The sequence below is a fragment of the Chlorocebus sabaeus genome, chromosome 20 (assembly GCF_047675955.1).
Source record: "Chlorocebus sabaeus isolate Y175 chromosome 20, mChlSab1.0.hap1, whole genome shotgun sequence".
Lineage (NCBI taxonomy): Eukaryota > Metazoa > Chordata > Mammalia > Primates > Cercopithecidae > Chlorocebus > Chlorocebus sabaeus.
This window is the reverse complement of record NC_132923.1, coordinates 33,671,804-33,698,484: the sequence shown is the minus strand read 5'-3', so window position 1 is coordinate 33,698,484 and position 26,681 is coordinate 33,671,804. Positions and strand designations below refer to the sequence as shown.

At 33.4% G+C, this 26,681-nt stretch overlaps 1 protein-coding gene across 2 annotated transcripts in view; it reads right to left on the bottom strand.

The window, feature by feature from the left end:
* COL11A1 (collagen type XI alpha 1 chain) overlaps window positions 1–26,681 on the bottom strand; it is a 218,994-nt gene that overhangs the window by 49,850 nt on the left and 142,463 nt on the right. For both annotated transcript variants that reach the window (XM_007977793.3, XM_007977794.3), the window contains exons 42-46: window positions 12,082–12,189; window positions 6,146–6,253; window positions 4,862–4,915; window positions 894–947; window positions 280–387 (exon numbers count right to left, since the gene is read on the bottom strand). In XM_007977793.3, the coding sequence (XP_007975984.1) occupies window positions 280–387; window positions 894–947; window positions 4,862–4,915; window positions 6,146–6,253; window positions 12,082–12,189 (432 nt within the window). The remainder of the gene's footprint in view (window positions 1–279; window positions 388–893; window positions 948–4,861; window positions 4,916–6,145; window positions 6,254–12,081; window positions 12,190–26,681) is intronic.

Genomic DNA, 26,681 nt, shown 5'->3' with positions numbered 1-26,681 from the left:
ATAGGAGTGAAGAAAGGAGGTGTAATAATTAAAGTGGGGCTAAAAATACTCCACAATTAGGAACCAGCCCTGATACACGTTCAGGAGAATTAATCATACATGATAACAAGGATTTCAAGTTCAGTTACACATTTAAATAAAATAATCTTTATGAATAAACATTATTCTCAAGTTCTTATGTAGAAAAAAGAAAAAAAAATATTTTGTTTTACATCCATCAGAAAGCCTGGTGAGAAGTAGGTAGAAATGATGGAGTAAACAAAGACAGGGGCATCTTACCTGAAGACCTATTGGACCAGGAGGTCCAGGGAAGCCTCTGGCACCCTCATCACCTTTTTGCCCAAACATCCCCTGCTGTCCTCTAGGACCTGGTTCACCATCACCTCCCTAGAGAAGAGAAAGAAAAATTGTCCCAAACTAGAAAAAAATCATTATTATATGGATCATTACAAAAAATGTGACCATTTCCAATTTAACCAAAGCAGATGTATTTAAGAATAACCAAGTAAAAAGTAGACTAAATTCCCATTATCTGCTTCAATATGTTATTGTTTGTTTTGCTTGCTTGCTTTGCTTCTGGATTATGACTGATTTTGATTTGATCCTGTATACCAAGAGAAGCAAAAGCTGTCTCATAATGGAAATAATTTTCTAAATTATTACATATTAAGGAATTCTCAACAAATTATTACTTATTTTCAAATGAAGTTACAATATGTTTTGTTTCTAAGAATCAGCTTGGCTAGCTATATTTGATCATTTAAATTCGATTTAATGTGAAACATACAAACAAAACTTATTACCCCCAAAAATTGACTGGTTATGGGACAGTATATAAATTTAACCAGGGAGCTGTAAGGATTTAGATTTATGGAACAATGTGGAATACTTACAGCAATTCCAGGGGCACCAACTGGTCCTTGAAGACCTGGGGGACCAGGAGGACCCTGCAGTGAGATAAAAATAAGTAATTTATAAAGTGAAGCCAGAAGAGCCTCAGCTATATGAAACAGAACATTTAGCCTACCAAGATCAAATATTTCTGCACTCCTTTGGAAAAAAAGAAGCATCACATAGAACTCTTTTGCATTTAGTGCAATCATTATTTATTGTACTTCTTGATACTCAAACTTTCACATTGGAAATCAATTTTAAGTTGACATATATTGAAAGCACTCTTATCTGCAATCTTCAAGATAGATTTCTATGCTAACAGAAATCAAGTTGTAAGATTCACATTTGAAAATTTTCAAAGTATCAGATTTCTTTAATGAGATAAATATGATTAGGAGAGGGCTCATGAAAAATTTGTATACTATCTTCTGAGTGAACATCAGAATTCTGAAGGTTCTATACAGATAGAATGTAGTGATATACGAAAATTTGGAATTTTCACATATGCATACACATGTAAACTAATTGTTATATATTAAGTACACCAGGACCTCTTATTTTGAGTAGTAGTTTTCAAAAGGCATTATGAGTCTTACATGCATAGCTATTTCTTCAGTGTCTCATTTTCTTACATTAGTAACTGGTAAGGTAATAGAAAAAGCTCAGGCATTAAAGAAATAAAAGTATCATTGAACTGTTTTGTTCTGTATCATAACTACTATTTGTGGGGGAACTATTAAAGCAAGATTCTGAAAATCTGGTCCATGGGCCACTGGGAGTTCTTCATATCCTTTTAGGATTCTGCTAGTTCATAACTCTTCTCATAACAACAGTAAGGCATTATTTGTCCTTTATACTATATATACTTTTACACTAATGATGTAAAATCTGTGGTGCATAAAATTGCTGGTAACTTAGCGCTAATCATGTTGGTAGCTACCATTTGTAAAAGCATTAATTGCGTTTTATCATGATATACTCTCAGTCAACATAAAAATGGCTGTTCCGCCCAAGAATGTTATGGATGTAATTGTATTGATGAGGCTTTGGTAGTTATTAATATTATTAAATATTGACCTTGAATATGTGTCTTTTCATATTCGTTTGACAAATTGAAGACATACATAAATTATTTTTGCCTCATACTGCAGTACAGTGTTTGTCTCAAAGAAAAAAAAACACTTGGATTATAGTTTGAAATGCTGGCGGAACTTTTACATGGAACACTAAATTTTACATGGAGCACTATTTTTACTTGAAAGAGCAGCTGACAGAAAAACTATGATTATTTATAATCACAGTTATAAATAATAAATATGATTATAAATAATCAGTTATAAATAATAACTGTGATTATAAATAATAAGTATGATTTTGGCAGATGTTATTCAATATAAAGGAAGCCTTGGATTTCAAAGAAAACAACTGACAGTATTGACCATCAATAACATTTAAACTTTAAAACAAAAATTAGAATTTTGGAAATCTTTCATCTGCCATTGCAGGCTTTACATCTTCCCAATCTGAAAGTATTTTCCTATGATACTGATATTGCATAAAGAATTGTGTCAATACTTTGAGGACCGTACCCAGGAAATTAATAATTTCCAAATTATCAATGAAGGGTATTACAAAATTATGTATGAAACATAGTCATCAACGTGTAGATAGAGCAGTGGAATATAAAGTAATAGCACAAAAAGTTCACTGTTTTTGTTTCAAATTCTGTTTTGCAATTGACCTTTAAGAAAAACTACCACTTATAAAATTCCTATGTAAAATCAAAGAATATTCAAAATTACCTGAAAAGTTACTGAAAATGCTCCTCTCTTTTATAACTACATAATTTACGTGAGCCTAGATTTTCTTCATGCTTTCAACCAAAACATGTCACCACAGGCTGAACTAGATATGAGAATATAGCTTCTTCTATTAAGCTAGACAAAAAAAAATGTAACAATGCTACTCTTGGGACTATATATTTTTATTTGGAAAAATATAGCTTTTTTTAATTAAAAGTGCTTTGGGCCTCTTATTCTTAATTTTAAATAAATCAATCACTAAATATTTTAAATATATCAGTTTTCATTCATATTATAGTAACCCATATAGACAAAAGCTTTTTGGGCTCCTCAAAAACCTTTCAGAGTATGCAAGGGGCCTGAGGAAAACTACTTGAGATTTGCTGGACCAAATAATGGCCATTCAGTCATTTTAGCATAGCTTTTAAGGAATAAATAAAACTTATAAAAATGTGGCTTCTGTCAAGTGTATAAGGTAGTCTAATTAAATCAATAGTATTTATTTATCATTAAGAAATCCAAATGGAATCTAAAGTAATTTACTGCTATCATTTGCATATGGTTTGTCCCCACTGAACCTCATGTTGAAATCTAATTCCCAATGTTGAAGGTGGAGTCTAATGGGAGGGGTTTGGGTTCTTAAGGTGGATCCATAAGGAATAGCTGCATAGTGATTGAGTTCTTGCTCTGGGGAGATTGAATTGGTACTTGAAGGAATGAATTAGTTCCCATGAAAGAGGGTTGTTTTAAAGTCAGCACTCCTGTGGGGTTTGGTCTGTCTTTGTTTAGGCCTGCTTCCCCTTTTAAGTTCTCTGCCATGTTTTGACACAGTACAAAAGCCTGCTCACCATAAGCCAACCAGATGCCAGCCCCAGGCTGCTTTGCACAACCTGCTGAACTGTAAGCCAAATAACCTTACTTTACTTTTAAATTATCCAGCCTTGGGTATTCCTTTATAGTAACACAAAACAGACTAAGGCAGACACCAAAATACATTTTGTAAATTTACAGTCAATACTAACTGCACCAAACATATGCAGCTGGTTTTCTGTACACAATTTCTTGTCATAATTTTACAGTATGGATCCAGAGTATCAGTGCTATCACCTATTTGTTGATGTTTTGTTATACTGCATATAAAAATGAATCCAGAGCCTATTATGCATTAAATACTACAATTATTACTGCAAGATTTTTCTCTTTTAATTCTAGAGTTTTCTTTTTAGTTAGAAAAATTCATCTCATAGGATTTCAGTAACTCTTCAGTTTGGGATTCAATCAATTCTAATAAAAACCTTCTTTCAGTTATGTATTAATGTAGGCAGTAACTCCAATCCTAAAAGCATCAGACTGATGGATCACAAAATGCAACCAGACTGGTCTGTTAGAATAAAACTGCTGGTGATCATGTATAAACTTCTATACTAGGTGAGAAAAAATACTTGAAGGATGTATCTCTGTACTCCCCCGATTTATGTTTCTATTAGAGAGCAAATATATGAACACTTAAAGGGGGAAAAAAGTGAAAATAAAGAACTTAGAAAATAATGTCCACAGATATTCTTTAGAAAGTATAAATTAGGAAGGAAGTGCTGAAGCACGTGACAGTATCATCATCCAATATAGTTCATTTAAGAAGTAGGAACATGTTTAAATACATACTTTAAAGAGAATGTAAACTGGTAATGACCAAAGAAAAACATCATAAAGACAAGAGTGAACATACCATTTGAATGAGCAACCAAAATTATTTTGAAGTTTTATGATTTAAAGGAAAAATTTTAAAATAAGTATTTATAATATATAGGAATGAGCTACCAATTTGTATACATGTAAAACATAGTAATGCTATTAATTTTGGTAAATTTATGTATATATAATTTCTCATAATCTTACAAAAAAGACTATTTCATTATGTTACGCTTTCATTTGTTATAGCAGAGTCATAAATAATGGCCTACAATCACCATACTTTACTTAATCACAGAAACAGAAAACATCACAAATATAGAAAATTATAGAATTATGTAACTGCAGAGGTAACGTAGTATTGGTATTATAAGTTTTGGCTAGGAAAGTAAGTAGTACGATTTAAAAATATCAATGGTAAATAGGAAAAGGTGTTAAATAAATAATGTTCTCTCAATAAAAAGTAGGAAACTCACATTTTCTCCTTTGTCACCCTTGCTGCCTTTTTGTCCCGGTTCACCAATTTCACCCTGAAATTGAAAGATTTGATTTACAGTTTATCTCTAACATGCTATTTCATTGTCTTAATTATCATCAGTTAAGTTTTACCTTTAATATAATGACATGCTAGCGTGCAGTGTCACTGTTTAAAATGGAAAATCTTGGGTTCCCTCTGCTTCTAGCTTTCTAGTGTTGACTAATGTTAACAGACAAGTCAATTTAACTTCAAAGAATACTACAACTGAATTTATAATTTAAAAAATCAATTGTGTCTCAAATATTACCTGTATAAACTGATAATGGAAGTACACTGATTTATAAAATCTATAATTACACATTAATCAAAAATTACTTTACTAACCAGGGGCTGGGTCTCATGCCTATAATCCCAGGGTTTTGGGAGGTTGAGGTGAAAGATTTGGCCGAGGAGTTTGAGACCAGCCTGGGAAGCAGAGTGAGACCCTGTCCAAAAATAAATGTTTTTAAAAAGTTAGCTGCACATGGTGAAGCACGCCTATAGTCTCAGCTACTTGGGAAGCTGAGGTGGAAGGATCACTTGAGCTCAGGAGTTGGAGGCTGCAGTAAGCCCTGTTGCGCCACTGCACTTCAGCCTGGGTGACAAAGCAAGACTCCGTCTCTTAAAAAAGTAAAAAATAATATAAAAACAAAATAACAGCAAAACTACTTCTGCTAATTTTCCAAATGCTAAAATGATGGACATTATCAGAGTGTCGGTTTACAAATTTTTAAATAATATTTTAAACTAATATAATAATATATTCAATAGAAACATTTAACACACAGCCATACATTTGGAATTAGGAGCTTAGAGTCTGTACTCACATATTGGTACATGATAACAGGATTATCAAGTAAATATGTAGCTCATTCTTCAGTCTCATGGTGCAATATGCAAGACATGAGGGCTAATCATATGCATGTAATTAGTGTTTTTATTTTATATTCATTTCAGAAAGATATTCTTAAAAATAAATAAATTTTGGCATCTACTATTTTTTCTCATTACCACTGTTCTTTTAATTGATTTTTCTGTTTATATATCACATACTCTTTTATGGAACAGATACTAATTCTGAACCTCTTAAATAAAACTTTTGAGCATACGAAAATGTGTGTGAAACTTTGAAAAAGGTAACCATCCACCTGGAGCCTAATCATAAAGATTAGAATTATCTAGAATTCTTGACAAAAATTAAGCTTTTTCACAGGATCTACTAACATGGATAACGAATACCAACCTTGTCTCCGTCTTCCCCAGGAGAGCCGGCAGGACCAGCTGGCCCTGGGAGACCAACAGGACCTTGAACTCCATCTCTCCCTGCAGGCCCTTGGGGACCTTTTTCTCCCTGTATTGAATATCCAAAGATCATTGGTTTTACAGTTTTGAAGTGCAGCTACAGGAGTAATAATCTAGCTTCTATATTTGACAAGGATATTGTTTAATGTTTTTTAGAAGAACGTTTTAAAGAATAAATGATACATGATTCCTACCTTTATTTGTGACTAAGAATACTATTCTTTTAAAATCACTTATAAATCTTAGGCTATGATCCACAAAAATAATTAGGACCCAACTTAGAATTTTTCTTTCAAACATGCAATTATTACATATTGATAAATCAGATTCCTTACGTTTGTAAAACTTTGTTGAGCCTCTACTCCCCTTCCTTTGTGCCACTGACATAGCTGTGCAATGGGTATTAGGCTTTAGAAATCAAAAAATGCACTTGCTCATATGTCCAACTTTGCCATATGCTTTACATGTTTCATATGTAACTTTCTTACTTTTAAGTGTTTGTTTTGGTTCTCCTGGTTTTTGAAAATGGCATTATTTTCATGTTTAAATTGACCTATATGGTGTAATCTTTAAAAAAGTGCCTTGATAATGAACTCAACTTCTGTTTCCAATAAAACATCTTTCTATAGTTGAAAATAAATTATTTTCTAAAAGTCAAAATTTCATCAGTTTTGCACAAGACAATATTCTTGATTGCATTCAGAGGTCCTTTCTGTCCTTCTGTGATATAAGCTGGGAATCTACAAGTCATTAGGATTTTGCCTTTTCACAACCCCACTTTCCCTCACTTCTCTTAACATCTCCTGTTCTTTTAAAATGAGTTAGTTTTGTACATTTTATCTCCTAATTGTCTCTTGAATATATTCACTTTATCTCCACCACTGATACCTTATTCTAAAATACTGGTATCCTTGTTCTGAGCTACTGAAAAAAACTCTTGTCTTTCCCCATATGTATTCTTACTTCCTTCCAATCTATTCATCACACTGCATCCAGAAAGCCGATCAGATCATGTTACCTACATTTTTAGGTAAATTTACTTGTTTACTTTTCCTCAGATAAAGATTTCACGGCTTAGTACAGCCTACCATGATCTAGTTCCTGCTACCTGCCCAAACACATTTAGCCTCCCCCAAGCCTTGCTCTCTGCATTCCAACCCTTCTAGACATTTTTCTCAGTCCCTTCTAGACATTTTTCTCAGCCCCTTAAATCTGATGCCGTGTCCTTTCCTGTGACATTGCCTGAGCACATTTTGTTCCTCTGACCTGGAATGCGCCTATGAGAACTCTTTGCACAGTTCATTCCTTCTCATCTTTTACATCTCACCATCAATGCCTTGTCCCAGAAAAGGCCCCAATTCTAGCAGGTCTCTCTAGTATAATCTGACATACACCATTACATTCCCTTCATATCAGTAACCTGAGTTTGTCATTATATATGTATTTAGTGATTCTTTGCATATTATCAAATTGCCCTATCAGATAGTAAACTATGTGAGGGTAGGAACTGTGTCTGATTTTGCATTCTCTTGTATATCTCTGGCCTGTGGACCAGAGTAGTCACTTAAGGAACTGTTGCTACATTACTTAATTAATGACAACAAAAGTAACACTATCTATAAGGCAAAATTAAATTGTTAACTAATTTATTACTTGCCTGGGTTCCACATGTTCTTATTTTCTAAAAAGGTGCCATAATTATTATGTGAGGGATATCCCTGATGTCACTCTGGAGACCTTTTATCTTCTTCAAACAAATATGATATTTCAAATCTATCAATACTCAAAGGATGTGCTGTGCTATTCACCGTAAACTTCACTATATTAAATACAATAGTTGATTCAGATAGCTCCCTTTAATTTGAATTTCCTTGCTAGCCTTAAACTCTACAAGTGAATCCTTTTGTATAAGGTTCCCTGTAAATAAGGCAGATATATTCTCTTCTGCCTTCATTATAGTACACATAATCTCTAGCCAGGAATCACCTGCCATTCATTTCTTCTGACCCTGGTCTGTGTGGTGTTGGGAGAAATTCAACAAATCTATAGCACTCTAAATTTATATTAGCCATTTATAATTCCTCAAGATGACATAACTCTTCCTCCACTATGTATCTCTTGGCCCGCAGTCTACACAACTACTGGAAACATTCATCTCTCCTTGTAGTTCCATTTACATTAATAACTAAATCTTCCCCTAAAAATTGATAGAATTAGCTAAACATCCCCATGTCCTTTGTTTGATTTGGCATGGTCTTATATTTAACCTTTACTCCCACCCACAACTTTTATTACAATACACAAAATCCATCACTCCTTCCTCAACAGCTCATTTATGTATTTATTAGCAGTTTATTATTTCATCCTTTTTTATGGCACTCTGGTTCACACACTGATGGTAATGATAATACTACTACTAAGTGTAATGATTATTCTGAACACTTATCACAATTCTGAAAAATGATTTAGAACTGTAATTTTATCTAGTCCTCACAAAATACTGTGATTATCTTCTTTTCAGAGACGGCCATCTTCTTTTCAGAGATGAGAAAACAGAGGTTTTGATGTCAAATAACTTAACCAAAATCATGAACTAAATAAATGATAGGGTTAGCTCCCAACCCACTTCTGGTTGTCTTCAAGCAGGCAACTTAAGTCTACTCTCATTTCCTTAACTCCTTAACTTTTCCACCAACTATTTTCTTATTATTGATCAAGTAGATAAATATATGCACCACATAATAATAATAATAATGAGGCTATGTATTCAATCTTACTAGTACTTCCACCTACTGTTCATTTTTCTATGGGTTCCACTGCTTTGCTTGAGGTGATTTACACTCCTATATAGCCCATTTTTTTTCTTTTTGAATCAATTTAGAATTAACCTAAAGCTATAAATGTCCAGCAGGTAAAATCCCAGTCTCTTTATTTCTTTGTCTTTCGGATTTCTGTATTCTTGATCTTTTACAACATCCCACAAAAGGGAACTCGTTTATCTCTTGTTCTGTTTGATGGCATGCCTCTGGAGATATATACACACACACACACACACACACACACAAAAAAAAAGAAAGAAAAAAAAACCTTGTGGACTATTTCTCTCTCTTATTAGATGCTTTGGAAACTGACACCCATTATAATTCTCCATGAAGACTGAGTCCAGACTTCTGCTCTCCCTCAACATTAAATCACATAGTAATCCAAAACTATGCCTTTAAACATCACTCTTATTTTAAATGACTCCCAGACTTACATTTCTGGCACTAATTATTTTCTCTGCAATTATACACAGACACACATGCTAGAAATTGTAAATAAGTATTTGGAGAATATTTTTCCTAAAATCTCAAGCTACTATTGCCTAATTCAGTTACAGTTAGTGCATTGACTTCATTGTGTTTTAGATCTAGCTTTTCCTTCAATTTCTACAACTGTCCCCAAGTAGATGCATAGCTAAAATTGCTCCTTATCTGTAATCTTTGCATCCAGTTAACTAATAGTTTTCATTAGAATCAGTTTCCCTATCAAAATTTTCTATTAATGCCATTAAGTTGGAGAAGGTTTTAGCCCCTTTCTTCTTACCTGCTTTCCAGACCCAACTCCCAGAGTTTCTAATCTAACTGATTAATATAGGGATGTTACTTAGGCCATTTCTCCATTCCAGGAAGTGGGGTTGATAGGTAGGTGGACCAAGGGCTTGTCTTCCACAGGCCCGATCTTGTCTTTTTTTTTTTTTTTTTTAAATGCAAGTGTAAACCTGCTGATAATTGCATAACATTTTGATAACACAAGCTACTCAGCAGAGGTAAGATCTAAAATTTGTTTGGAAAAAGGAAGAAGTAAAGGCTAGATATAACATTTTGCCAAACATTTCCATCACTTTTTACTAAACCTCTGAATATATATCTGTAACTCCTTTCACTGAACACTCTTATTACCACTTCATGTTACTGTTCCTAAGCAGACAGCTCCTTCAAAAGTATAATGGTAACAATACAGTGCCTACCCCTTAGTTATTCTAAATAGCTAATTTTGGCTAATAGAAAAAGGAATGAACATCCTGGAGTTGTTGTCCTTGGCTGGGATAACTGAAAGAGAATGGGTAAGTAAGGCATTCCCTTTTCCCTTCCCTAGTTATGATATCACTAATTACCAACAAAACTCAGGCATGAATCCTGGCTCTTACAAAGGCTAATGTCAATAATTTTTCATCTATCTCATCTAATTAATTTCTTATCAATTTCAATGCTTTTCCATATTTTGATCTTTATTTCAATAATTTACTTATTCTTCATAAAGCTAAGGTAATTATCCACTTTAAAACCTACCATTCAATATATTATCTTCACAGAAATATTGACTTATCTAATTAGTATATTCTCAATTTGTATAAAAAGCAATTTATGCCTATTTTCTCCGTATGCATTATTTAGTGTATTGTGCAAAATATGTGTTCCCTATATTTTTAAATTAACTTGTACTAAAGGACCTGAATCTATTTTCTATCTTCTCCCAGTACACAGTACACTATGAAATATATTTTCTCAGCATAATAAAAGTGCTTTTTCTGTCACCTAAAAGTTCTATCCACAGGTGGCATGGCCCATTCCAACACTCTAACTCTTTCTGAAAGGTAATGGATTACAGGAAACAATTTTTTAAAAAATTTTTAAACTGCTACAGTTTGAATGTGTCACCAAAAAAAACATCTTTGGGAAACTTAATTCCCTATGCAACAGTGCAGGGGAATGGGGCCTAATGATTAGGCCATGAGGGCAAAGTGAAATTAATTAATGCCGTTATTGCATTAGTGGGTTCATTACGACAAAGGGAATTTGTTTTCTTTTTACTCTCTCTCTCTCTCTTGCCCTCTCTTTGTCCTTCTACGATGGGATGATGTGTCAAGAAGTTCGTTACCAGATGTGACCCCACTAGCTTGGACTTTCCATCTACCAGTACCATGAACCAATATATTTTTGTTCATTATAAATTACCCAGTCTGTAGTGTTCTGTTAAAACTGCACAAAACAGTCTCAAACAGAAACATTGGAATAATATCACAGAATAATTAGAGAAAATGCATAGATAACGAAAGCAAATCAAATTGATAAAACTGAAGTCTTAGTGATAGATTTTATATATCAACACTTACCAGTATATAAAAATATTAAACTTATATTTTTGTGTATCAGCGCCAGTACTTTTTATCTACATTTACTGAAATAGTTTGCATTTTAATCTTGTAGAAAGAGAGAATTATTTTTTAAAAATACAATCACATCAAAACCAGGAACAAAAATAGAGAAGAAATCTTAACAAAGAAACCTAAATCTAATAAGTGGAATAGAGTCCATAGTCATGTAAATATAAAATGTTAAAATCCAATAAATATTAGATGAAATAATTGGTCAGATGTTCCCTGTCTCATTCACTGGTGATCAAAGCTCAAATTACATGAGAAGGGCAGCTACTTTCTATGAGTTTCATATACAGACTATGGAAATGCTTGAAGTTGAATTTGTATTACAAGAGGTGTAAAAAGTTCACACTTTTCTAATGTAAAGCAGCAAGGTATATCTTTAATCAAAAACTCACAACTTTTTTTATTTTTTAAAGCAAAATGAGAAGCCTTTTACATTAATAATATCCAACTCCCTTACAGGTATTATGGTTTCATAAAGTGTGGGAAAATGTCATGTCATTTAATTGAATTTGAAATTTTCTCTATTATATATATACAAGCCAGTGTATTTATATGCCAGACACATATATAGAGAGAATACAGTGGTGTATGAAAAGCTAATATTATTGAATAAAAAGTAATAATGTGTACAGGGTAGCAGTGTAGTATATTTTCTTCTAGACATTACTTACAGGAGCACCTTTCTCTCCAGCTGGACCAGGAGGACCCTGAGGTCCCGGGCGCCCTGGTAAACCAATTGGGCCAGCTGTACCTGCTGACCCACGTTCTCCTGGTGAGCCCTAGTACACAAGAAAAGAAGTATTTTGTTATTAAAGAAAGCAATACTGGCTTAAGAATCGCTTATTTAACAATAGCATCCTACAGTCTAGTAAATTATGTTAAAGTAACATTTAGAGTTTAGATAATTTTAGGATCCCAAAGAGAAACAGTTGTATCCACTATTTCAGATACTAATTTCCAGGCCCAATATTAAGCATAGATGTTGGTGTTAGAAAATATTGATGAGATGAAAAAATACTTCAAAATTAGATGTATTTAATGTTTACTTAGTTATCTGTTTTTATTTGTGTTCATAATTGTGCACAATGCTTTATAAATAATAACCTCCTACACAAATTTCTCGCTGTATTATAATGAATTGGCAGAATACAATCCCCAGCCTAGTGTTTCTTGAAGTTATCTCTGGGCTTTATTTCAAATGTGCTGAACCAAGATTTCAAAATAAAAAAAAAAATGAGTTCAGAAATTCTTTGCATTAGGATACACACATAATTTTTTACAAAATAACATTTGATAATCACTATCCCAAAGTTTGGACATTTTCTCATAGAATAAGCCCTTAAATTTAACTTAGAGTTCTATAAGAACATGGGGTCTTATGAACACTGATGAGATAATTTGAATCTGATTAGGATTTTTCTTTTAACTGAATTTCAAAAAAGATGTTATGTTTTTAACTAGTTTGCTTTTTTAAAAAACCCTCATATATATAGATTTTTGAAAATAATCACATGGATACTGCCTTTATAGTAGTTATCCGTACCTACAATTTAAGAAAACATTAAAACAAGAATAAAAGAAATGCAGACATACGTACTAAGTACTGTAAAGCTCAAATATAATCTATTACTACTTCCAATTTTGGGTAGTAAAAGATAACAAAAAAATTGCCTTTGGATTCTCAGAGGGGTGATTGAATTACAATTTATCTTTTTATTTTATGATTAAACTATAAAATATTAGAAAATATAATTGCTAGTATTTTTTCCTAATAATTAACATACTTAGATAATAGCATCATCATTTCAAAATTCAGACGGAAAATTATTTATAAAAGTTGGAAAAGACATTACTTCATGTTTTCTACTATTATACTTACCATATTTTAGAAATCAGTTTATTATACAAATATGCATTATTTACCTTGTTCTAATTTGTATTTTTATTAACTAGGAAACTAATTACATGTGATAAAAATGATAATCGTACCATCAACTTGTATTAACATAGTGCTTTACAATTTACCAATCAGTTTAAGTTTCATCTTATCATTTGATTCTCACAACAATTCCAGGTAGTTGATAGAGCTATTGTAGCATCTGTTTTAAAAATGAGGAATCTCTGGCTCAAAGAAGTTAACCGTCCTTCCTGTAATCATATAACTAGTTAAGAGAACCCTGAGCTTGGACTCTACTCTGATTTCTTTCTTTTTTTTTTTTTAATTTATTTATTATTATTAAACTTTAAGTTGTAGGGTACATGTGCACAACGTGCAGGTTTGCTACATATGTATACTTGTGCCATGTTGGTGTGCTGCACCCATCAACTCGTCATTTACATCAGGTACTCTGATTTCTTGACAAAGCCACCTATTGGTTCTTTCTAATGAGGACAGCAATGTTTGTAATTATTGGGTATCTTAAACTTAGGTGACATAGTTTGGAGAGACATTGCCAAAAATATAGTTAAAGAAATTGTGAAATTTGACCTTGATATAAACAAAAGTGGCATTTTTGAGCTGTAAGTAAGTAGATGTTTAAAAAGGAATCTAGGGAATATTTTTATACGGCATAATAAACGAGTTGTATGTAAACTCTATTTTTGCCAATGAAGTGTTCCAAATACTAAAGAGGAGGCTATAGTTACAAGAGAAAATTTCAGTTAGTACTTTTTAGATAATAAACATATACTCTTTTGCCAATGTATTTTTTTTAATTTAATAATATTAAAATATTTTATGAATAAAATAGTCGACCACAAGTTGTATTACTGTTAACCAAGTAACAGACTCCTGGTGAATGATTCTAGAAGTCAGTGCAGAAGAAAAAATAATAAAATCCTCTTAGTGTTGTACATTCAAAATGAGCAACCCTAAGAGTAAAAAGAACACAAATATTTGCCTCCAATTCCTTGAGAGGGAGGTCAGGAAGGAAGAAAAAAGCACATGAGGAGGATAAGGAGAAGAGCAAGAAGAACAAGGGCTATGAATTGAGAGGAATGCAAAGGTGTCCCTTGAATTACTAAAAAGAGAGGAAAGAAAAAAATCAGTAATAAAAGCTCTCCTTTTTTGGTAACAGAAACACATCAACAGAAGACAATACATGATGAAACTAGGGTTACTCTATTCAAGTTAAAATTAATGCCACTAAAGATAAATCTCCACTAATCTGAAAAGCTGATTTATTGAGGATCAATGTACATACAAGGTGACTATATTACATTTTTGTTTAGTATTTCACTTCTAACCCTCACAAAATGATTGCTACCCACTAGTTTTAACAAACCTAGAATAAGTATTTGATTTAACTCCTCCAGTATTTCATTTGTAATTGGCTATACAAAAAGAGGTGCAATTTTAATTTGTCAGGACATAAAAATTTTCTCTCTTTAATCCTGTTTAAACCCTGACTATTCAAAGACTACCCTAGGAAGATATCACAGTAGGCTGTGGTAAAGCTGATGGTTACTAGACTAGAATGAAAAACAGGGGATAATCAGCAAAAGTTGGAAGTCCATTTTAAGAGAATTAACTAATTTCCAATTATTATGCTTACTAATTAACAATTATTGTGCTAAGTACTTTGCATACGTAATATAATTTTATTGCTGTATGACTTGTATATTTTTAAGTTAAAGACCATAGACTCAAGGTCTCTGTGCCTTAATTCACTACCAAGTTTTTTCCTACAATACTTAGCAGTTTATAAATGGTGAGAACAAAATTTCCTTGACTCGTTGTACCCATAAAACTCATGGGTACAATGAATTGTGTTAAATTTTAATAAGTGGAAGAAATATAGCCATTTAAGAGCCACTTCTACCAGAACAAGCTCATATTGGTTGAACATTGTCTAAAACAAACAAAGAAAAAACTTAAAGGAATTGATAAAAATGCTTATCTCCTTTATCCAAATAGTCATTCTCCATCATTCGTTTAGTTCATTTGACTTTTGCTACACAAGTCATTAGAATCTCTGCTCTTGGCCGGGCACTGTGTTTCATGCCTGTAATTTCAGCACTTTGGGAGGCCAAGGTGGGCAGATTGCTTGAGGCCAGGAGTTCGAGACCTGGACAACATGGTGAAAACCCCTCTCTGATAAAAATACAAAAATTATTTGGTTGTAGCGGCATACACCTGTAGTTTCAGCTATTCAGGATAGGAGGGTCACCTGAGCCCAGGGAGGTCAAGGCTGCAGTGAGCTGTGATCATACTGCTGCACTCCAGCCTGGGTGACAGAGCAGGACTCCGTCTCAAAAGAAAAAAATAAAAAGAATCTCTGCTCTTTGTCATTATTGTTTATAAGTTCATTCGAAATTTTCAACAACAAAGAACTGTTTTCACTTTTGGTAATTTTTCAACACATTTCACTGGAGACACCATGGTACTGTTTCACTAGGCTTCCCTCCTGATTTCAGAGTTCACCTATGCTGAAATCTGAAATAGTGTGGTTTAATGCATCTTTTTGAGATATTTATCCTCAGTCATCCTAGAAAAATACTCAACTCACATACTTAGATTTTTCTTTACTTTACATTTTAGCATTTTACTTTGAACGTTATTTTCTCTAAAAAATATTACATCTATCACTGCCCCTCTAACACAATATGTCCATTTTTACCTCTGAATATTTGGTCACACTTGTCTTCTGACATGGAAAATCTCTGGTATTTTCCTATACTACTAAAATTCCAGCTTTCTGTTTTGCTTTGTTTTGACCCAGGTCAATAACCATCTGACATGGTTAGGCTTTGTGCCCCCACCCAAATCTCATCCTGCTTTGTAACCCCCATAATCCTCATAATCCCCACCTGTCAAGGGAGAGATTAGGTTATGACAATTGAATCATGGGGGCAGTTTCTCCCATTCTGTTCTCATGACAATGAGTGAGTTCTCATGAGGTCTGATGGTTTATAAGGGGCTCTTCCGCCTTTGCTCAGCACTTCTTCCTGCTTACTTTTGAAGAAGGTGCCTTGCTTCCCCTTTGCCTTCCATCATGATTGTAAGTTTCCTGAGGCTTCCCCAGCCATGCTGAACTGTAAGTCAATTAAATCCCTTTCCTTTATAAATTACCTAGTCTTGGGCAGTTCTTTATAGCAGTATGAAAATGGACTAATATACTATCTTACCAAAAAATTGTATTTTCCTGAGAATAAGAAGCATAAGATCCTTCAAAGTATTCCTTATACACTCTCTTACAGTACCTAGGAGCTCTACCATTATTTATGGAGTGAATTAATGCAGTCCTTGGCACTACATTCTGAGTAGTAAATATCTCCATGCTCTCTTAATTCATATTAACAAAGAATAACATGTTGATTGTATGCATTAAATAACTATAATGCATTTGTGTTTTTATTATGTATGCAAACACATTGAACATGTTAAAAATTTAGGCTTCAGGCCGGGCACGGTAGCTCACGCCTGTAATCCCAGCACTTTGGGAGACCGAAGTGGGCAGATCACGAGGTCAGGAGATCGAGACCATCCTGGCTAACACGGTGAAACCCCGTCTCTACTAAAAATACAAAAAATCAGTCGGGCATGGTGGTGGGCAGCTGCAGTACCAGCTACTCAGGAGGCTAAGGCAGGAGAGTAGTGTGGACTCGGTAGGCAGAACTTGCAGTGAGCCGGTATCACGCCACTGCACTCTAGAGCCTGGGCAACAGAGCGAGACTCCATCTCAAAAAAAAAAAAAAAAAATTAGGCTTCAAATATACACATATATAATCAAGAGAAAATTTTCAAATTTGCAGGAAAAAAGCAATTGAATGTATATTTTCCCCATTAAAAAATGGTTTCAAAATGAAAAAAAAATTACCTTAACTGGATGCATTATGATTGATATGTTATATGAAAATAAGCCATGGCTTTTACTTATGAAAATAATGGTTATTAAATTTATACTTAAGTATGTTTATTAATTGAAATATTTTAATAATTATTTTAATGTATCTCAAGAAGAGACAGAGTGCTGACTTGACTCTATGGCAATGTGTATAGTTTGTAGATACTGTATACTTTTTTTTTTTTTTTTTGAGATGGAGACTCACTCTGTCACCAAGCTGGAGTGCAGTGGCGCAATCTCAGCTCACTGCAACCTCCAACTCCCAGGTTCAAATGATTCTCCGGCCTCAGCCTCTCGAAGAGCTGGAACTGCAGGTTCACACCACCACGCCCAGCTAATTTTTGTATTTTTAGTAAAGACATAGTTTCACCATGTTTGCCAGGATGGTCTCGATCTCTTGACCTCGTGATCTGCCTGCCTCGGCCTCCCAAAGTGCTGGGATTACAGGCATCAACCACCGCCCCCAGCCAGACACTGTATACTATTTTTTATTACAAAGTTTAACTGTTGCAATTTCTCCCTTGGAGCATTCATAAGATTAAATTTCAGATTGCCATCTTGCTTGTGGAACCTGCATTAAAATTAGTGTTGAGAATATATTACTTCTCTGTAGTTAAAATATTGCTCATGATCTTGTCACAGCTCATAAACTTTGAAACAACAAGTGAAAACAAGAGAAGACTTTCAGCATGTATATCCATGCCCTAAAGTACAACTGCAATTTCTTTTTCTATTAGTTATTTCAAACACTCTCTAAGCCTAGATATTTGTAATAACAGCATGCTCTGCTATAATTTTATTTTATACATCTATAAATGAAAAGTGAAAATCTCTGATGGTATCTACCAATCAAGAAAATGACATAGCAAACTTGCAAATCTTATTTAAATATTCCCAGGCCAACTTTAAAAGAATAAACTTATGAATTCTTTAATCTCAGCAGAATCACTGGAGAAGTTCTATTTTTTTAAACAAAAATTTAAACCCAATATGAAAAGAAGGTCCCATTTATACATTCAGCTAAAAACTCCCTATTCATCACTAGTGAGAATGTATTCTCTTGTGACACTTGACTGTGAATATGAAATGCGTTATGGCAGGAAGCAGCCCTTGAGAAACTCACATTGTGTATACACTTTTTATTTGTTTCTATAAAGAGTAGGCATGTATAGTGAGACATTTTTGTATTGCTGTACAGCTGGCTAAAGAACAAAGGGCTTTATAATTGTCAGATAAATAAACTATTATATCTAAACTGAATGATTGTCTTTCAGCATAGGTAAAATAGATAATGATTAACTTCACTAAGGTAGAGGTTTTTTCTTTTTTTTTTTTTTAATCAATGATCCCCAGCAGTTTGAGTAGTTACTGGCACATAGTACACCATAAATAAATGTGTCAATTAAGTGCATGATCTTTCCCTTTCTAGCACTGGAACCACTAGCTTTCTGATCTTGATTAAATTCTCTATGGGTCACTTTGGTTGATATAGATGGAGAGAAATAGTTTGTTGTCAGGTTTTTGTGATGCTTATTATGATACATCTGAAGTTATTTGGACAATGCCTGTCATAATAGAGACAGAAAGTTTGTCATCAGGTTTTTATCATGTTTAATATGATATAGCTAAAGTTCTTTGAACAATGCCTGTCAAAAAGTATAAATGTTAATATATGTTAGAGAACTGTACATGAACAGTTACATATCTCAGAAATAGACGTAAAATCTCAAATAATTGTAGAAGTAAAATTTTACAGAGAAGTAAACTAAGATCCAGAAAATTATATGGCATATTTAATACTTTAATAAATTAATATCAAAACAACAGGTATAAAATACCCTGTTAAAAGAAGGGTAGGGCTTTTCCCACATAATATAGTATTGTTAATCCTAACTTTAACTATTTGTATACTTGTCTCTCTGCAAGAAGGATAGATATTTTACACATCAAAAGTGCCTAGATAGAACGCAAAGGAGGAACTAAAAATTATAGAAATAATATTTTCTTAATATGTGATTTAAATGACAATAAAAACGTTTCCCAAAGGCAATAATATCTGTTTAATTTCATGAATTATAATGGCCATAATATCATAAGCATTCTGTTATTTCAGTATTAAATGTTAACAACTATGGAAAACATGCCATTTTTCTCTCGTTTTGAACTGAAAAGTGAACATTTACATGCTTTTAAAAAGGAGGAATTTACATTTCTCTACTTAGTTACCTTTCTTTACTTGTGTATTAGCTTTATCCCCTTCTGCAGCCCTTCCCCTAAATCCTGCTGCACCTTCATCTAAACCTTACGATGATAATGAAACAAGCAGCAATAGCATTGGTCTATACTCCTGGAACAATGGAAATAGGAAGTACTTCCCTAATCCTTCACACAGATGAGAACACCAAAATAAACATTTTATCAGTTATTTTCACTGGGTGTTTCATATTCCGAGGAGCATTTATAAAGTAAATGAAAGTGATAGACAAATCACCTCATCAGCATTCAGTTAAGAGGCAGCCCACTAGAGAGAAGAATAGAAGTATAAACACATAAAGCTCTTATGAACCAGAGCTATACAACTAGAAGGCAAAAGCATGTCTGCTTTGTCTTTTTAAGTTGACCTTCTGCCAGGCACCTTGGCTCACGCCTGTAATCCCAACACTTTGGGAGGCCGAGGTGGGTGATCACTTGAGGTCAGGAGTCCGAGACCAGCCTGGCCAACACGGTGAAACCCCTTCTTTATTAGAAATACAAAAGTTATCTGGGTTGGTGGCAGTTGCCTGCAATCTCAGCTACTCAGGAGGATAAGACAGGAGAATCACTTGAACCTAGGAGGTGGAGGATGCAGTGAGCTGAGATTGCGCCACTGCACTCCAGCCTGAGCAACAAGAACAAAACTCTCTCTAAAAAATAAATAAATAAATAAATAAATAAATAAATAAATAAATAATACAAAAAAAAGAAGTTGACTTTCATGTCAAAACTTTCACTCTCTACATGACATACATTTTAGATTACGTGACCTAAAAATTTAGATGAACTATAAAGCATTATCAGAATTTAAAGCATAAACTCTGAATGATCAAACTCAAATCAAATGCCTCAGATTTTGATCACTGGTCCCCATCACTATTGCTACACTTATCTCATCCCTAGTTGGATGTAATCATCTTACACTAAGGTCTACCTGGGTCACAATGGAGAAAATGTGCTTTATCTAAAAATGTATAGAGTCTGACTTGGCATGTCAGTATATGCCATCCTTCTAAACCTTGGTTATTCCCTTGCTTGAAGGATAAGTAAAAACCAAGGAAAAGAAGGTTCTCAGAAATAGGATGAAGAGCAACAAAATAAGAGAAGTAGGAATTATGATAGGAAGAGAATGAGAACTCTTAAAGAAGCAATGAGAAGAAGAAGAAATAATAAATAAAGAAGGAAAATAAAGTCAGAATCAATGGGGGGATGGTCAAATAAGAGGAGTCACAGAAAAAGAGCAAAGACTGCAATACCGCACAATTTTGAAATACTGGACATACACCCTGTACCAGTTATTTGGCTCCTCTCATATACTTTCTGCATATTAACTCCCACAGCTCCTGGGAATAAAATATACATGTGATTGTAAAGATAGAAGGCTTTTTACTAAACACACTACTATATTTGTTTTAATCTCATTTTTAGATAAATAACTGTTGTTAATGAGATTGTTCTCTACCGTGAAGAATATCTGGAGGAGAGATTATTTAAGGAAAATATCTTTTCCTTAAATATTATTTTTCTTGATTTTGTTTTATAAAAATATATGCAGTAGGTGAAAGCTGAGAATTTGTTGCATGATATATTTACATATATGTGTTTACATACATAGAAAACATTTACCCAGTTTACGTTCATCATGCAGAAAAGTGCTGCACTGCCTTTCTCTCTTGATGTTCAGTCTCTTGCTACTTTCTGTCTTGCGTGTGCATCAAGACATCCACTTAGTGACTACATCCCTTGAGATCAGAAGACATGCCCTGGATTTGATTGGCATCTGTTACCAGTTCTTGGATACAACATCATTTATACAGCGAATAGTTTGTTTTCATAGACTTTAAAATCCCAACGTCACAGCACCCTATTGGTATAATTTTGTCATAAGTTGTAGCACGACAGAATGTTCCTCAATATACAGTAACTCCCAGGACCAAAACCTTTAGAGAACCCTAACCTTGAAATACTAGTTCATTACTAAGAGGACAAAAAATGTTGAGCAGTTCAAGACTAAATTTTGCACACAGAAAGGCTGCTTTTCGTAGATAAAACTGGTTTTTATTTACAACTTCAATTCAAACATAATTTCCTTAGGCAAAAAGCATTGTTCTCACCTTTGTGTTTTCTGTTCTTTTAATATATTTCATATTATTTACTATGTTATTTTATCTGCTCTTTATCTGTCCTCTTCAGTAAACCATAAGCTCTTTGCAGCAAGGTCCATTTTATGAATCAATATAACTTCAGTTTAATAGATTGTCTGATAGTTTCAGGTATTTATTTCTTTATGGTACTTTCACAGAAAAAGACTTATAGCAGCTTAAATAGTATGCATAAAGTATTAGACAATATAAATTTAAAAACAGGAAACAGGTAAGCAAATAACTTTTTATTGAAGTAAAATGGAGCCAGCAATATTAGTAAACTAAAGATGCATACCAAGACCAAGGATTTTTCTAACTGTAGATTACGATCCATGAGTAGGTTATAAGATAAATTTCATGGGTCTTGTCGAGTATTTAAAAAGTATTAACTATAACAAAATGTAATAGATAATATTAAAGTACATCATAGGTACATTTTATAGTAAGTTGTGTTCAAAAAGTTTTTTTTTTTTTTTTGAGGCGGAGTTTCGCTCTGTCGCCCAGGCTGGAGTGCAGTGGCCGGATCTCAGCTCACTGCAAGCTCCGCCTCCCGGGTTCACGCCATTCTCCTGCCTCAGCCTCCCGAGTAGCTGGGACTACAGGCGCCCGCCACCTCGCCCGGCTAGATTTTTGTATTTTTTAGTAGAGACGGGGTTTCACCGGGTTAGCCAGGATGGTCTCGATCTCCTGACCTTGTGATCCGCCCGTCTCGGCCTCCCAAAGTGCTGGGATTACAGGCTTGAGCCACCGCGCCCGGCTAAAATAGTTATAACACATTATCTTCTGTAATGTCTCTATTTTGACTCCATTATTTCTGTAAGCCAAAGCAAAAAGAATTCTAAGTTTTGTAATTCAAATTGACTAAAGAAATAAACAAGTCAGTTAACTGTTCAAGAAATAATAAGAAATAATTTAAAATATTCTACAAAAAGAATACTTGAAAAAAATAAATTGCAAATATTTTTAAAGCTGTGGTTAGCAAGAGATTTCTTCCAAGGATATTCATAAAGAGGACCCTGTATAAAGCAATATCCCATATCTTCAAACAGATCTTTTTAGTTTATTTGTTTTACGAATAAAGTTTCTCTAAATATAAGTCAATGGCATACACCTAGACCCACCCTAGTACAGTAAATCCACTTCTATGGAGTGTCATAATAATGACCTATGCTTCAGACTAAATGGATTACAAATAAAGAGAATAGGTACTAAATATACTTATAAATGAATAGATAGAACAACACTTGAATGGATGCATGAGAATTAAATATTATATTTGTTCTTTTCTCGGATTAGAGCATATAGTAAGAATATAGTGCATAAGCTACATAATTGGGACACATGAAAACTTTGCAAATATCACTGTGAGCGATAAGGTTAGCTGATTAAAGCTCTGCTTAGGACTTTTAGTTTTAGTTCATTAGTATCCTATGCAATGAGGGAATTTATTATTTCCCTAGCAATCCAGAAATACACAGCACAACTACATTCCTTATGAGTTGTATTATAGGAGAAAGAAACTAAGAATTCAATGGTATTCTGAAAAATATCTAGTCATTAAAAAATCAATCTGTATATTAGTTTAATCAGTTTCATCTTTGATTCATTCAAAATAAGCAATAGTTATAGAGAATAGTAATATTAAAGCCCAGGTAGTTGAAATAGTAACTCTTCTCACTCTCTTTTGACAAAATTGTTCACAGAGATTTAGAAGGATCAAGATGACTTGAAAATGAGTTTATGTAAAGTGTTATCATGGATTTTTGCCCAGATAATTTGGGCAAGCTCTATACTTCTTCAAGCCTCAGATCTTTTATCTTTAAAAATGGAATGATAAAATAGGAAAAAAAAAAAAAAAAAAAAAAAAAAACACTACCATTCCAAATCGCAAGAATAAGAATAAAAGATATAAATCACAGATACAAAATATCTAGCACAAGAATTGAAAGAATACACACTCAGTATTATTTCATTTCCCTTTTCCATTTGCTTTAGACTTCACATTCTCTTCCTCAGAACTCATCACTTTGCTTTTTCCTTAATACAAACAACTGCTGAATACCCATCACTGTTTCTGTGAATTCCTGTCTTCCACTTACCATTCCTTGTTCAATATCCTAAAGGTAAAGTTAACATGAGATTGATATAAACTCAGACATATCCATTATAAAAGCAAATTTTAGAAGATGTTCTTATGTCTTTATTCCTTATGACTCAGAATTTTATCATTTTTCACCAACTGATCAAATACTTCCCTTTAATATTTTGCCATCACCTTTTCTATTACCATTGCAAAGCAGAACTTGCTACCTTTTAAATAAATCTCTACTCCTCATTCTTTTTTTTCCAATATTAATTGCAGGGAACCTAATAGTAAGTTTTGAACCCCAAAAGATAAGAATTAACATGAATAATTTTCTAGATAAATTAGAATTCACATTTAGAAAACCATCCAGTTTTTGTTTTGTCTGTCATTTGGAATAAAAAAAAAATCAAAATCAAATTTTATGTGATGTAATCACTTTAAATGGAGTAAACTAAGGCTTGTTATGAACCGGGTCATCATCATGCACCTCTTCACTATATTCTGCAGCAATCAAAACAATAGTATTAGGAACTAATAAATGTGCATGGTGTCTTCCTTTTAGTGAATCACTTTCCAACAACTTTAAGGAATAATTTTAATTGGTTGATGTTTGCATATTTGATTTGTGAATACAAGAATGGGTATTAATTTCAAACAAACACAGTGAGCATCTATCAAGCACATCTATTAGCAAAGTAGATAATCAAAAATTACAAAGATAATTTGTAATTTTTTTTTGACTGCCAAGAGGTTTTAAGTTTTTTTTGTGTGTGAATATTTCTGGTTTTTGTTTGTTGTTGCTCTTGATGAGGTAAAACTGCTCTAGGCATGGAAGACATCACCAAACTGTCATTCTCTCAAGGACATAAGCTTGAGGTCGTTGTTCGGTTTTCATTTGTCCTCACTGCCCATATCAAATATTAGTCATAAATCTTACTATCTTGCCCCCTCCATGTTTGCTACATCAGCACTGTCCTTGGATTCCACACTGCCCTAGTCATCGGCTCACTGCAATGTTGACACTGGTCAATGGCCTTTTGTGATCTATTCTCTCCTATCTCTGTTATATATTAAACACTAACGACAGATTTGTTTTCTCAAAACTTCAATTTGTTTACTCCACTTGCTCTGTACATTTCAAATATTCAAATGACTACATCTTGCAATTTTAGAGCTTCAGTAATTATATTACATGTTGCATTAGTGATTTAGTTTTTTTATTATGTAAAATAGCAGAGTGCTTGGATGCTAGCAAGAATTCAATAAATGTTAGACCGTCTCCCAAATTTTGTCCCACTTGGGCAAAAACAGATACTAATTAAACATCACATCCCTTTCCTAATATTTTCTTTCTTTTCAGTGATTTTTGTAATGTTCTGCACTCTGTGAAGCCAAGTTCAAGGGTCATCTTTTCCACATGGCCCTTCCCCTTGTATTTATTATCTTTCTACCTCACTCATAGAATTAACATTTATTGTTTGCATGTCATTAGGCATTTAATCACCAACCAACTTACAGTGATATTTAGTCTTTGGTGTATTTCTGTTCAAAATTGTTTATCCTATTTTATCTCAAGGAATATCTACTGTGACGTTCAGTTGCATATAACAAAGTAATAATTATCAAATACACAATTGAAGCCAAATAAATAAAAGTACATTTGATTTTTATATCATATTTAATGTTATTCTACATGTAATGATACATTTTTCAATTAATATCTTGAAAATTCTATCCCCTGGACATAGTATGCAGCCTACAAATACACTGGTTTCAACTGTTCCCAACCCCTGAGACAGCTTCAGGGCTTGGTCCCTGAAAAACAACTTAAAATAATTTAATCTTTGTAGTCACAGCTCAGATAATTAGTTCAGTGTGCATTGCTCTTAAAGCATCATTTATTCCTATAGTATATCTTTAGAATCTGAAGGTCTAGTTAAATGGATCTCATTTTACTGAAATTTAGAAGATTCTATACCCAAATACGAACTTTTGTCTTATTAGGTTGTTGTTTCTGCTAATGCTACTGCCACTAACTTTTGAGGATATTAGAAAATGTTCATAATTTTATGAACTCCAGTGGAAGTCTAATACAGTTTTCAAGATATATTTTCTTTAAAAAATATCTTTACCACATTTCCATAATTATCTCAATGGTTGTGATATGATGTGAGGGAAGTAAAGTAAGTATCATGTGAATCAATCTGAAAAATGATATACTTGTTGTATTCCCAGTATTAAGTAATTCTATATAAACTTTATTCCAATATTAGGATTCATAATAATTCAAATGAGTAGGTGTGAGATGATTACTGTGCTTCAGGCACCATATTGTGAGTAACCAAAATAATACAGGTAACTCTCAGCCTGATGCGAGAGACGGCCAACTATATTCCAATGTAATCTCTAAACATGGAGATATAATAAACGGCAGTGGGTGTGTGTGTGTGTGGGGGGGATTTTTACCAATACATGAAATGGAGGCAAATTATCCAAAGACAACTTTACAGAGATTTAACATTTAAGAGTTATCTTTATGGATGAGTAGGATGTTCCTCAAGTAGAGAGAGAAAAACTGGAGTTTCCTGGAGGAAGGGGAAAAGTATACAGTATACTCTTTTCAAAATAGAAAAGGTCATGGTTTTGAGAAGCAAGACAACATTCAATCATTAAATTGGGTAGAATTGAAGTGGGGAGCATGAAGAAAAAAAAAAAAGACTATAGAAATTGGGGTTGAACTTTGAAGATGACTTGCTGGCTAGGATAAAGAGCTTGGTTTCCGAAGGCAGTGTGGAGCTCTAGGATGGGTATGACAGAGGAATGCCATAGTTAAGGATGTATGCTAAACTAGTATTCTATAGGTGAAACAGACTGCAGAGGATAAGAAAATGAATCCAAAGATAAGATGTTATTAGTCAAAGAGAAAGGAAGAGGAAAGAGTC